General features: G+C 41.5%; 1 protein-coding gene across 1 annotated transcript in view; it reads right to left on the reverse strand.

Annotated features, from left to right (window-relative positions):
- The window catches only part of ASAH2 (N-acylsphingosine amidohydrolase 2), a gene marked incomplete at both ends in the record, with an annotated part of 66,251 nt that overhangs the window by 27,119 nt on the left and 23,893 nt on the right, over nucleotides 1-15,239 (reverse strand). The window contains 5 exons of the mRNA XM_080823198.1: nucleotides 1,484-1,565; nucleotides 1,703-1,807; nucleotides 4,227-4,313; nucleotides 8,844-8,969; nucleotides 10,620-10,740. Coding sequence (XP_080679324.1) covers nucleotides 1,484-1,565; nucleotides 1,703-1,807; nucleotides 4,227-4,313; nucleotides 8,844-8,969; nucleotides 10,620-10,740 — 521 coding nt within the window. The remainder of the gene's footprint in view (nucleotides 1-1,483; nucleotides 1,566-1,702; nucleotides 1,808-4,226; nucleotides 4,314-8,843; nucleotides 8,970-10,619; nucleotides 10,741-15,239) is intronic.

The following is a 15,239-nucleotide window of genomic DNA, read 5'->3' on the forward strand; positions in this document are numbered from 1 at the left end:
TGACCTGAGCCGAAGGCAGCGGCTTAACCCACTGAGCCACCCAGGTGCCCCCAGAGAGTAACATCTTAACATGAGCCATGTTTTAGGGAGAGAGGTCTCTGCACATTTCTCTGGTCGAAAACAACAGTTTCTCTCAGAAGAATACAGTGGTCCTATTCAGTAGGACTTCTGAGGAATGATAGTGTATCTCCCTGTTAACTGGTCAGCACCCCTGAATCCCCATTTTCAAAAAAGTCATAGCCAGAGCAATACGGCAAGAAAAAGAAAGAAAAGGCATTGAAATCGGAAAGCAACAGTAAAATCACCAGATGGAGAAAAACAAATACTGGCGGTTCTTACTTCTACATGGCCAAAATCGTAGAAATGAGAGTAAAATGACGGTTTGTCAGGGGTTAGGGTGTGAAGAAGATGAGATTTGTACCCAGGTCAAAGGGTTTAGCCACAGAAAGGAATGAACTACTGATAAATTGTATGACACAGATGAACCTCGAAAGCAAGAGTTAACAAATGCCACATTTTTTATGATTCTACTTACAGGAAATGTCCAGAATAGGAAATCAGAGAGACAGAATGATCAGGGATTGCTTAGTTCTGGGGGAGATGAAGGATGGGGGTTGTGAGAGCTAAAGAGTCTGGGGTTGCCTTTTGAGGTGAAGAAAACCTCTAAAATTGGCCGTGGGGATGGTTACCTACATCTGCAAATATACTAAGAACCATGGAGTTGTACACTTTAAATGGTACATTGTATGGTATGTGAATACATCTCAATAAAGCTGTTAAAAATTATTGTTCTAGGAAATTAGACCACCCAGGATGAAATATTACCAGGAAAGATGAGGTAAATATCTCAAATTGAAACTGTATTCATCAATTTGTCAATGAACAGTTCCAAAACACAATATATAGAAAGCAGGAATGAAAGAAGCCGAAATGTTTCCTACAGGTGAGACTCAAATATTTTTCCATCTTCTCTACTTCACAGCGCATGTTACTACGGAGATGATCAGGATGAAAGTACAAAGCCTACAATCCTCAGTTATAAATTTGTGGAAATGCACATAGGAAGAGGACTTGGCAGCCTGTGTTTGGGCTCCTGAAGACCTCTGCCTGGAGGACTCTGGGCTTCAGTAAAGGCCTCCATTAGCAGACGGCAGAGCGAACTCCTATCGTTGAAGGTACAATGACAATCCCGCTCTGTACGCCTCCCAACTCCACCCTCGTCCCAGACCCCTAAAAACCATCCATCTGTAGACTGAAAGCAAGGAGAAGTTGTCTCCGATTCCGTTTGAATCAGTGGAAGCTAAGTTCCAGGAGACACGCATCCCTGGGAAATCTGGATGCCACGGACACACCTGGAAAGCACGCACACCCCCACATCTAAAGATAACAGTGAAAAATCATAAATGCATGGCGACCATTAGACCCTTCCAAACCCTTTAGCTTCAGAACCCGGAAGCACAGATTTCACCCAATGGCACCTTACCCTGCGTAAAATTGAGGCTCCCGAATCCATCGATGGTCCCAGCCGCAAAACTGTAGCCCAGGGCAGGTTTACACGTTTTTGCCTAAAGGTTGAGAGTTTTAAAACAACACAAAAATACCAAGTAAACACAAACAAGAAGAAGTTAATCTTCCAGTAAGTCATGAGATCAGACCACAGCTTTACCCCTGGGTCATCATCGCGTGACTCAGCGATACTTACTGTGTGTGTGGAGTTGAGCTGGACGGTGACATCCGTCATATTCACCCACTGATGAGCCGCAACCAGTGGTCCAGTGACCTCCTGGGAGGCGGAGTCATACAGTTCCTAGAAAACCCACACAGGCTTACTGATAGTAGCAAAAGAGCTGAAATGAATAGTACCAACTGTGCCCAATAAGTACCATTTGGAGAAGCATCTGTCCGCCATGTTTTGTTTTGTTGGCTGCTTAGAAATGGCCACTACCCACACGGCTCTCTCTGCCCACCCTCATTGCTTCCCAGATGCCTAGAGTCCCTGAGACCTGGACCTGTGTCCACTCCCCCACATACGGGACAGTCTAGTCATACAGGCTGTGGCACATGTCCTCCCTTGAAAGACAGTCAAGAAAATTTAAGATGAGGAAGAGGCTGTCTTTGCCAGAATGAGAGCATAACCTCAGGGATTCTCCCTCAGAAGTGGGGAGTCCTCTGACAGGGCTGGCACGAAAGGGTGGCCAGAAAGACTCCCCACTCCTCCACCATCCACCCTTTGAGGTTCCTCCTTTTTTTTTTTTTTCTTTTTTTCCTGTAGGGTTAATTGATGCTTTTTCCATCTCATGGGAAATATGAGTCAGCGTTTTGGAAACATTGGCTTGTGTTGATCTGTCCTACCTCACCACATGTCCCTTTTCCTGACACCTACCTGTCTCCCACCCCCAATTCAACAGCCAAGTGGGGGCTCTTGGAGCAAGCTGTCAGTAACACCAGCTGCCTCCCTGGTAAGGAGCGAGGTTGTGCCTTACTGAGAAGAGAATCTGGAATGTGGGACAAATCCCTGTGACTCCCAGGCCCAGAACAGTAACAACATTTCTGATACCAAACTGTGTCATGGGGGCACACGCTAAATAGAATCTATTAATCTAGAACCATCCACTGATAATACCACAGTAATTAAAAAGAAACTGTAGCAATAAGGCTGGCTGGTGCCTCACATTTTTAAGGGTGCTTTAGTTCTTCCTTCATTGCTCCTGAAATATGTCAGGACCCCTGGAGCAAAATATTTACTGAAACATATGCACGGGCTCACACACATGCAACAAAGGTACGAGTTAGCCACGCAAAGGAAGAGAGATCCAACTGATGAGGGAGCAGGAGGCTGGCTGAGGACAAAGCAAAAGCTGGCACCTTGCACCCCCTCTCCACCCGCTCCCTCCCCTCGGTAGTATGTGTGACATTCCTCAGGCACCCCTGGCTATCCTAAAAGAAAAACAAATAGTTAACTTGCAGAGATCACAATCCTGCAAGGCAGGAGTCTCCCTAGGTTTACAAATGTCCTTGAGATTTACCACAAAGAAGTTAACTTATCAATAGCCCAATTTCCAGAGGCACATAACTCAGTTCCTCAAGCCCTAACATCACCCTCCCCTCCATAAACAAAACTGAAGGAGGCTGAGGTAGAAGGAAATGTAAATAAAGTTAAATTTCTTCTAAACCTAAATCTCACTAACAAGGACGCCTGATAGCAGAAATGTGGCATTCCACCAGGAAACTCCCAATTGTCTTCATGCTAGTGCCGCATTAGAGGAAAAACGGCCTTGGCTTGATAGTAACCAGGCTTCCAATATCCTGACAGTCCTCTTTACCCCGATAGCCCTTCTGAACACCCCCTTTGCCCTCACCTACCTCACCTACCTCACCTACCTCACCTACCTCACCTACCTCACATCCCCGGGGCAGCATCTCCGTCTGCCCACGGGTCCTGTCCCCGAGCTTTAATAAACCACCTTTTTGCACCAGAGACGTCTTAAGAATTCTTTCTTAGCTGTCGGCTCCGGACCTCACCCCACCGAACCTCACCTAGGTTCTAGAACTTCATCACAACTACGGGAGAGATCTTAGCTTGAGGTCACCCTCCAGCTTTTCAGTCAGAAATCTGTCTCCAGAAGAGTGGAGGCAAAATATGGGGCCACAATTTCACAGAGGGAGAAGCAGAGAGCAACTCGTCATAATCTCACTGCAGACCAGATTCACTCCTCATCAAAAAATGTCTTAAAAAGAGAAGAGAAGAAAATAGAAGATGGACAGTTGGGGCATACTGAAGACTAGGAACTAATTTGAAGGCAGATTGCAGGCACAGGGAGTTGTCCTGCTCAGTGTGTCCTTGTCACCGAAGACGTTAAGAACAGTCAGGCGACAGGGCAGCGAAAGCCAAGGGAATCTGGATCAGCCCGGTCATGGCGGACGCCATGTTAGCTGAAATCCTTACACTGTCTATCACCGTGCCGTCTGAGGCAGGCACCTGGATGGAAACAGGATGTTTTCCTGAGTCCATCAGGAAAGACTTCCTGTAAGAAAGATGAGTCTTCAGAGAGAGGTGCCTGCATGCGGTTGGAAGCAGCCTTCCTAGAGGGCCGGTGCCAGCCGACTCCATGGCCAGCACGAGCTCTCGCTGCCTCTTACCATTAAAGACTTCATCGTGAATGCTGTCGGCGGATTTTAAAGAACAACGTTAAATGAAGGTGAAAGAAGGGGGGCCCACGTCTGACCTTCGCTCTCTGATAGATGATCCGTCCTATAATCTGCGTGCTGTGGAGCATGTCCTGTCCGGGTCCCATAGCGACGCACATGCTGGGCTGCGAGACAAGGAGACAAGACAGACGGGCGGTGAGGTAGCCGAGGGTCCGAGCAGGGCGGCATTGCAAGGAGGGCTAAGTCAGTGGAGTTTCTAAGCCACATGCTAGCACTTCTGGTCAGAGAGTCTCTCCATTTACAGATTATGAAAAGCAAAATCATTCATGGCATTGGAGCGGGGAAAGTCTTCTGAAATCACCTATTGTAGCAACTTTTTTTGTTACTTTTTAAAATTAAAAAAAATTTTTTTATTATGTTCAGTTAGTCCCCATGCAGTACATCATTAGTTTTTGATGTCATGTTCCATGATTCATGGTCTGCATATAACACCCAGTGCTCCGTGCAATGCGTGCCCTCCTTAGTACCCTTCACCAGGCTCGCCCACTCCCCCACCCCTTTCCCCTCTAAAACCCTCTGTTTGTTTCTCAGAGTCCACAGTCTCTCATGGTTCGTCTCCCCCTCTGATTTCCCCCAACTCTTTTCCTTTCCTTCTTCTAATGTCCTCTGTGTTATTCCTTATGCTCCACAAGTAAGTGAAACCATATGATACTTCTGACTTTCTCTGCTTGACTTATTTCCCTCAGCATAATCCCCTCCAGTCCCACCCATGTTGATGCAAAAGTTGGGTATTCATCCTTTCTGATGGCTGAGTAATATTTCATTGTAAGTATGAACCACCTCTTCTTTATCCATAAACAAGCAGTACCTTATTTTTACAGATTAGGAAACTGAGGCTCAGGTGGGTCGGATGATTTGTCAGGGATGGTACAAGTAGCTAATAGCTGAGTTAAGACCTAAAGCCAAGTTCCCCACTGGCTGCACATCTTCCTACCTGTTTGTTCTTGCCTATGGTTCATGATTGCCTTAAATTGAAACTCAGTTAAAACTATATTGGAACAACGATATGATCTTTTGCGAAAAATCAGTACATAAATCTGGCTCTCTACTTCACTTCTTATACCAGATAATTTTTAAATGGACCAGATAACTAAATATTATAATTGAAAATTAAAAAGTTTTAATACTTTAATACTTTTAATCTTTTAATAGATAATATGGATGACTACCTTCTTAATACCTTTTGATTCATCCATATTGAGTTGGGTTTTTCTCTTATTTGCAGTCAAAAGCATCCTATATGTGTGGCAAAATTATCACATTGTACACCTTAAAATTATACAATGTTGTATATCACGTTACATCTCAAAAGAGCTGGGAGGGAAAAAAGCAAAAAAAAAAAAATTCTAATGGATACACAATGGAATATAGATGAAATAGGTAATTTGGGTCTCCTGGGTGGCTCAGTGGGTTAAAACCTCCGCCTTTGGCTCAGGTTATGATCCCAGGGTCCTGGGATCGAGCCCCACATTGGGCTCTCTGCTCAGCAGGAAGCTTGCTTCCCCCTCTCTCTGCCTGCCTCTCTACCTACTTGTGATCTCTGTCTGTCAAATAAATAAATAAAATCTTTTAAAAAATAGGTAATTTGCAAAAAAGAAGTACAAATGGTCATTCAACATTAAAATATATTCAATTTCATGAATAATGAAATATAAATTTAAACTACAAAGAGAGAATTCTTGGCATGTTATGTTGGCAAAGACTGAAAGGCTGATAAACCGAGTATCATTGAGGGTTTGGGGAAACTGTCACTCACGCTCTGCGGTGGGGGTTGGGGGGGAAGGGACTGATGGGTACCCCCTGGGAGCTGTGCTGTCTTTCTTTTTGACAACAAATTCACTTCTAAGACTTTGTCCTAGGGGCACCTGGGTGGCTCATTAGGTTAAACTTTGGCTCTTGGTTTCAGCTCAGGGTGGTGGGATCGAGCCCCAGAGCCCCACATCAGGCTCCGTGCTCAGAGGGGAGTCTGCTAGAGAGTCTCTCTCTCTCCCTCTGCCCCTTCCTAATAAATAAATAAATCTTAAAAAAAAAAAAAAGAATTTGTCTTAAGTGAGACTCATAGGCATGTGAAAATATGTACGACACACAACACACGTAGTGACCAGAGCATATTTATGTGACGGAAGGAAGAAAAAGAAGGGGAAAAGGGTGTGAAGGAAGAGAGGGAGGAAAGAATGTTCTCATTGGTATGGGACTGGCGGACTCATTTATGGCTGAAAACTATGGCGTTCGTTCAAGTGATGTTTTCACGTATATTCACTGGAAACAAGAAAGCAGGTTCCAGAACAGCATTATGGTAGGACCTCATTTATAAACAACTCTATGTGCAGATAAGTGCCTGGACACAGAAAATGCTGTCTGTGAGGACGGTCATTAAATTTTTAACAGGTTAATTGTGTTGGCTGTGTTAGGGGCTTCTCGTTTACCTGTTTTGCTTTCTGAATTTTTCAGTATTACTTGAATTTTTAACAAGCATATATCTTTTTTTTTTTTTTTACATCAAAGCTAGTTTCTAAAGTTAAAGAAAAAATCTGCTTGAAGAAGCAGCGTTAAAGCAAAAGACATTGCAACATTGCCCTCTTTCAGTTTCTGTATTTTTTTAATTTTTTTTATTTTTTTCCTCTTTCAGTTTCTTAAGTGAATCACGATTTCTTTCAGAAAGCTGTCTCTTCTTTAACAGTCAATGATTCTGTTTTCAGTTCCAGATAAGTCTAAGGTGATCATGGCTGTTCCCTAGGCCTTGCCGAAGACTGGGCAGAAACCCCAGTTCAAGCCAATCAACACATACCATTTCCCCAGCAAGTGCTTTGGTCCAGGAATGGGTATGTACCTCCATTGACTCAATTGAAACCAAAAAGAACTTTTATTCCATGGTTAGAAGAGAGGTTTTCTCTTCTGCCATAGATGTGGTGAGAAAAGGATACTCTTTCCTTAGTGCTGATTGCCATCTTGCAAACATGAGGGAAGTCAATCTAGCAGATGGAACAGAACAGAGAGAAAGAGAATTCTGTTGTGGGAGAGGGTGTGATTTTGTTGTAATTTTTTATGATTACAAAGTATGCTCATGGTAGAAAAAAATATGAATGTGTTAAATTGAATTAAAACAATAAATAAGATAAGCAGAATAAACACTCCCTGTAATAATGCCAAAGAGAGAAAAACCAGGGTTAACAATTCAGTGTGTTTCACTTCATCTTTTTACTAGGACCCATTTATTTTCAAAACTACAATCATAATGAATATGCAATATTAAATGCTGATTTTCTTAATCAACATCATGTACTATGAGCTTTTTCCCACATTAACTATTCCAACCCAACACACTGAGTTGATGCATAATATTCTATTGCAAATAGATCTCAGAATTTATTTAAGAATTGCATCTCTGAGTTTTGGAATTTAACAAGTAATCTTTAAGTCTAATGTGAATTAATAATATGTGGAAATTCTGCAAATGAAGAATAACAAAGCCAGACTTTCTATATAAAAATGGTAATATATAATAAAAAAGTGTAATTGTTAAAACCATACTACTCATTGGGTGGCATTGACTAGAATAGAAGAAATGGACCAGAAGTGATATTTAATGAAAGGAATATCACAGTGACATGTTCTATAGACACAAAGAATAGCATCTTCTCCTCATGTCAAAGCCAAAAAACAAAAAACAAAAACAAAAACCTGTAAATGAACATGGCAAGGAAACAGTTAAATAAATGAGGGTACATACATGCGTTCTTGTTGTCTTTACATTTTTCTATAAGATCTTATTCATCTATTTGGCAGAGAGAGACAGCAAAAGAAGGAACACAAACAGGGGGAGTCGGAGAGGGAGAAGCCGGCTTCCCACTGAACAGGGAACCCAATGCAGGACTTGGTCTTGGGGCCCAGAGATCATCACCTCAGCTGGAGGCAGACACTTAATGACTGAGCCACCCAGGCATCCCTCGTTCTTGTTGTCTTAAAAATATACCACACAGACCTATATAGGGTCATAAGAAGATTTTCAAGACCTATGAGGTGGAAAACTCAAATCCCAGACCAATAAAAAAATCAATAAATAAGTTACAAAATTTCATCCATGAATACTTAGAGGAGTACATGGGAAGAGGTGTGGCAGTCTTAACTCCTCATGGAGGGGGGCAGGGAAGGAAGTGAACAGGACTCACTTCCTACTGCTGTCTGTGTTTTCCATGTCGTGTGAGTTTTTACAGCAAGATTTTTTGTTTGTGATTTTAAAGAAAATTTTTTAAAATGTCAATCTTATATTTTTCTTAAAATCTGGTAGACTTTATCATCAGTGAAAAACATCTCGGGCAGGCAATTTCGGTACTGACTCAGAAGATCAGAAATGCCAAGGTGAAATGTTCCAGACTATCCAAGTTTGGGGAAGGGTATTGCATCTCTGACATTGGCTAACTGTCTCACCGTTCAAAAACTTACTGGTTGGTCCAATGGGAAACTAGAATTTTACCCAATCATAATTTAGTGGGTGCTCCTGAGAAGAGCTAGAGCTAGCCTTCGGAAGGCCTGTGTACACTTGAGGAAAACATAATTATTAGTTAATGGTGGATATTTAAGCATAAAATGCACATGAGATGCAAAAACAAAGATTTCATGTCACGATTACCTACCCCGCCAATGGGACAAGAGCTATTGGCATTATCACAGGACTCTCCTGTGTTGATGCAACGTGGGCCAAGAACATTGGGTGACACGTCTCCCAGGTTTGATGAAGCGAAGGCTGCTACATATGGCCCCTGCCAAAAGAAACATCCAAGTGTCTTTTATTTCTTCTTATTTCCCGTAATGATGTTCATTAAAAATGCAGACATTCAGTTCACTCTGGTGAACTGTTCAAAATCATTTGCAGACAGTTAAAAGAAGGAGGTATAACATTCTGAGAAAATTTCTGAAAAAAATTCACACGGCAGTCCACATACATATTATTACCCATGATATTCCAATGATCAATAAAGCTATTTCAAGTAGGAGAGTTTCAAACCTGTGCCACAACAGAAACATTTTTGACAAGGAACGCAGCCTACAACAACAACAAATTATAAAATGCTGACTCATCAAGCTATTCTCATATGGTATCTGGAGCTCAGACATTTTCCTTGAAAAATAAATATCCTACTGGCTTAAAAACAGTATAGTGAATCTAGATCTTCCTTTGGCAACATTGAACCTAAATATAGCATCCACCACCCAGATCTCCCTTTGTGTAGCTTTTCTCTTATCCCTTCAACCTGAAGTAACAACACAGAACGTTTCTGAGTGGTGCAAAACGCTAATCTCAATCCAGCTAACTGGTCTACCATTCCACTTTCAGTGTCTTCAGTTTTCTTAGGGAGAGAGAAAAATAGGTATCAGAGATCATACGTCTCTTTTTATACCAAAAAGATAACCTATCTCAAATTGCCTAGCACCCAGTGATCATAAATGGGACTTCCTTTCTTTTCCCTAAAACTCAAGCTCAAATGAAAAAAAAAAAAAAAAAGGTAGTATTAAGTCAACAAAGAGCTAAAAGATCAGATCAAATGTACATGGAACCAATAATTTTTATGTCATTATACACCTTTTAGATATTTATTCTACTCAAGGGCCTGGGGCTCTCATCCTCTTCTATTCTTCTGCATTTGGGACTTGGACACCAGGGTCAAACAGAACAGGGTCCCCCTACCACCACTTAGTTGTCTATAGTCGGTAATTTACACAGAGCTTTCTGAAGTACACGGACTGAGTTTTGGTCCCCTCTCTAATTCCAGCCTTCATTGCATTTCAAAGTTAAAAAAACAAGTCTGGGGCATTAGGGCTGTCTCTGACTTTGGCCTTAGTGAAGGAAAGTAAGACAAACTCCTTGAAAGGAATTTCGCCATTAACAGGGAAATCCGAACCAGTGAAAAAGATGCATCACCTTGCCCTCAGTTGGGTTCTTAGCACTATTCAGAAGGTGCTTAATACCTCTATAGCTCTGAAAACAGAAGTAAACATCAACACAACTTATCCTATTTCCAAGTTGGTCAAAAACTATTCCGTATTGCCAAAATTCTGAACTTGTCCTTCCTTATCCAACCTGAAACCATCCATAGAAGTAGTATTTGACACAATTAGACAATTTTAATTTCTCTTTCCCCATCAGGGAGGATGGAGAAATCTTCTTCTCCAAGCATGTGAATATGTGATGTCCATGATAACACTTGACACTGAGGATTTGAATCAGCTATTCGTTATTATTATTATTGTTATTAATATTATTATTATTATGTTCAGTTAGCCACTGTATAGTACATGACTAGCTCTTGATGTAATGTTCAATGATTCATTAGTTGAATCAGCTATTCTGAGCATTGCATGAATGGTGATAAGTGGGTGAAGAAGATGCTTCCAATGACCCAAATTCTCACCTGTCCAGGTAGATACCCTTTGTTCTTCTCTTGCTCAAAAAGGTATGAGGCATAGCCCACATTGTCACTATTGACAAGATGATTGCTGTTGTTCATGCTGACCGGGTGGATGGCAAACCAGCTGCAAAAAGAACAAGGAGCCAGACAATGGGGGCAGAAACAATGACTGGGAGCTTATGTTTTCCCCAGCAGGAAAGGAAATTCGTTTTAATGAGAGGCAGTCTGCATTTAGGTTCTTCCATTGTTGGGGAGCCCAAATGACTAGTCATATACTCCAGAAGTCTGATCATTTACTGAAATTAAAAATACAAAGCTCTATTTTTATAACTGTGTCATCATCATCATCATCCTCATCATCGTCCTCAATATCACAAGATTTAACAAGACCCAAGACTGGTCAGTGACCAGACGATATAGCTAAAACACTATATAGGCACAGACTGTCTTTTAAGACAGGTGCACATAATAATTATTAAAATCAATCCTATCTAATTCCGTAGACATTTACTGAGGTTCTGCTGTGTGCCAAGCACAGAATAAACTCAGTTTATGCTCAGAATCTTGCAGAAGACAAAAATGTAAACAAATGGCTTTAATACAGTGTGGCAAATGTTATAAAGAGATAGGCATAAAGTGTTTGGGGACTGCAGATGACTAGCAATTAATTCTTAAGGGCATTCCAGGGGAAAGGCACGACAAAGAAAGCGCAGAGAGGTGTGAAAGAGGCTATTACACATAATTTGATGTATCCTTGTGCATAGTAATACCTCGTTTAAGTGTAGAGCTACACAGTTTACCAACTAATTTCACATCTGTTACCTTACTTGAACTTCACAACAACCCTGAGAGCTAGACAGTCATTCCCTCCACTCCAAGGTGTCTCAGAGATGCAAAATGGCAGCCCGTGGGTCATCGAGGACCAAGACTGAAGTTCACGTCTCAGGACACCTTGCCCAGTGGCCTTTGTAGGATCAAACCTCCACACAGGTGAAAAAGAGACCTACAGAATGGAGGGCTATAAAGCAAATTCACTAGAATGAATGTTCAAGAGAAGAGAGACACCCATTCCTAAAGTCTCAGGCCAATTTAAGGTTTGTTAAAAAAAAAAAAAAAATCCTTTGTTGATGTAAGTCCTTGCTGAAAGCTTTTTAAGCATTTCAGCTTACATTCCTACCTAAGTAATAGCGCTCAAAGCTGAACATTTACTTAATGACTAGGGATGTTTCTAAACCTCAAGGCGGTCATTCAGGATTCAGTCCTCATTGCCCAACTGATGTATATGTAGGTCAGAGACGGTCAGCACCACGCCCATGGGAGCTCGGCAGGCAACACGGATAGGTTAAGCTGGTTGATGGAATGGGGACTGGCATGAACTGTGGATAACTGGAGGCATGGTTGGAAGACCGTGACCTCTACCAGGCTGCTTATGAGGGTCTAAGCAAATGCCACCAGATCTTGCCTACATCCATGTTTTTGTGAACTGTTTATCAATTGAAGAACACTTAAAGAAGTAAAGGGCATGAGAGGGAAGGAATGGGGGGCTGTGCAAAATGGGGGAAAGGGAGTAGAAGACACAGGATTCCAGTCATGGCATAAATCAGTCATCAGTACGAAAGGCACAGCACAGGAAATAGAGTCCATGGCTCTGTAACAGTGTTGTATGGTGACAGATGGGAGTCACACTTGTCGTGGGCATAGCACATGGCATACAGAAATTGTACATGGCATCACTTCATTGTATATCTAAAATTAATGTAATATTGTGTGTCAACTATGCTCAAATTAAAAAAAAGTTGAAATTGAAAAAAAAGAAGAAAAGTAAATAGCATAGGATAAAAGGAGAGGAATGGTTACCAGAGAAGAACCTTCAGACACATAGGCAGCAAATGTAGTTTGTGAACTCTTTGGATTCCGATTCAAATAAAAGGACTGTGAAAACTCTTTATTGGTACAAACAGGGAAAACTGAATATAGACTGGGTTTGAGATCATGTTAAGAAATTATTGCTAATCTTGTTGGTTATGATAGGGGATTGTAGTTATACTGTTTTTATGTTTTTACCGGATAGAGCTACACACTGAAATATTTATGAGTGAAATGACTTGATATCTGGTATTTGCTTTTTTTTTTTTTTAGGATTTTATTTATTTATTTGACAGACAGAGATCACAAGTAGGCAGAGAGACAGGCAGAGAGAGAGAAGGGGAAGCAGGCTCCCTGCTGATGAGAAAGCCCGATGCGGGGCTCGATTCCAGAATCCTGGGATCATGACCTGAGCTGAAGGCAGGGGCTTTACCCACTGAACCATGAGGTGCCCCCTGGTATTTGCTTTTAAAAGTCTTTTAAAAAACAAACCAGAAGTAGAGGAGGGATGGAACAGAGTGGCAGAGAATTGCTAATTACTGAAGCAGAATAAGAGTGGCATGGAGATTCATTAGGCTAATTATGCTAAACTGGCATATATTTGAAAATTTCCATAATAGTTTTTTTTTTCATGTTGACATCCATTTAAAATTTTTTTTTAAACAACGTTAAGCCAAATCACCAGTCTATAAGCAAAATTCAATCCCCAAGGTATATATTTGCTATGATGTAAAGGGACGGAAATTTAGGCTAACAGGAATTCTAAGATCATCTCCTAGAAGTTACTTGCAGAGTTTCTATATTTCAAAAAAAAAAAAAAATCCTTGCCCTAGTTTCTTTGGGGTGTGTGTGTGTGGTTTGTCTCTTTCTCCTAAAACTCAAGTGCCAGAGAAAATTCTAGTCAACTCGTGTTTTCCAGGTAGCTGGGAGTCTGTTTTTGCAGTGTTACTCCATCTAGTTTGGAAGGAAAAGGAGGTGGAGGCCATGACAGTTCCTCGGCTCCTGGACCAAAATACTTGCGTCTGATAGGACTGCGGGGTCAGCCACATTCGGCCAGACTGCAACCTCTCCAGTGTGAAGGAAACCTGTAGAACAATTTTGTCAACACTGGCTATCATTTAGCACGGATTAGGTGAAGGATTTTATGCTCAGGATCTCATTTCATTCTAACAAGGATGCTTTGAGTCAGATGCTATCGTTGTCCTTATTGTACAGCTAAGGAAGTGACCTCTCCGAACGAGGCGGTAATCTGACCAAGGTCGCACCGTTGTAAGTCAAGAAACAGGTCCGTGAATATCCAGGTTTGTCAGATCACAAAGCCCAAGTTCTTATCTGTCATGGGATACTGGCTCTGTTCCTTTGTTTCATTCACTGGCTCATTGAGTACACATTTCATTAACTTTGATTCTGTGCCAGGCACTGGAGACATGGAGGTGAACAAGGCATCATCTTGTCTGGAGGAACGCTTCCCAGCAGAGGGGACATCTGAGCTGGGTCTTCAAAGATGGGTAGGAACTTGGCAAGGGGATCACTGGGGGAAACTCATTAGTAGCAAAGGCATGGGGATGGGAAGGGGCATAGTGGGTTTGGAGGATGGATAGTTAAGCTGGCCACAGCAGGATGGATAAGGGCAGGGAGACATGACATGGCAATTGTTCTATTCATTCAATCGGCATGAATTTATTAGTAGCCAAGCACGTGGTTGGATTGTGTTAAACCCCAATGAACACAGAGAGGAATCAGGTACGTCCCCTACCATCAAGGAACAATAATATCTGGAGAGAAAGCAAATGCTGAAAATTGTGATCTGTTAGTTAGACTAAAGATTTGAATTCTTATTGATTTCATGTGTTTGCTTTCATTTATTTTAGGCCTTAGAAAATTAACAGAATTTTTTTCTCTACGAAACTGAAAAAAATAAGTATTTGAAAAAGTTATTTGATATTTCAGAATAAGAAGATGCGATATATTTCCTCCTCTGGCCTTTAGAATATGTGCTATTAAAATATCAGGCTTGTCACAGCAACCAAAGTACTATGGCAATAGATGAATATTTATAAAGATACACAGAAAAGCAATCATTCTTAGTTTAAGAAAGCTGCATGCACAATTTATTTTATCTGGTCAAAAAAACGTTCTTCAAAGCAGAGTTCAAAAGAGAGAAAGAAAGGTAAAAGTGGTTTCAAAAGAAGTTAGAATATGGATATAAAAGGATATATATGCCCCGATTAATAAACCCTAAAGGGGCATCTTGGTGGCTCAGTCATTAAGCATCTTCCTCCAGCTCAGATCATGATCCCGGGGTCCTGGGATCGAGCCCTGCCTCGGGCTCCCTGCTCGGTGGGGAGTCTGCTTCCCTCTGCCTGCTGCTCCCCCTGCTCATGCTCTCTCTCTCTCTCTCTCAAACACATAAATAAAATCTTTAATAAAATAAAATAAACACTTCTAAATAATGATTAGGTCACAGCTAAAGCAGGGCTTTCTGGGGTTAGCAGGATATAATCAAGTACCAGTGAAGGCCAGAGATTGAGATTTTATCCCAGTCTGTAGCACAGTTAGTTAAAATTTCTGGGTCTCTGTTTCCTAAGACTGAACAGTAATAAATTTTGACTACGCTTTGTGACTCAATACAGAGCAAATTAATATAGACTATTCTAAGTGTTCTCTCCTCCTGGGTAACTGAGGCATTTTCTAGGGCCTCTTTTAATTCAGACACTCTGTGCTTCTTACTCCAAAACAGAATTAGAAAAGCCAGGT

The sequence above is a fragment of the Martes martes genome (assembly GCF_963455335.1).
Source record: "Martes martes genome assembly, chromosome: 14".
Classification (NCBI taxonomy): Eukaryota; Metazoa; Chordata; class Mammalia; order Carnivora; family Mustelidae; genus Martes; species Martes martes.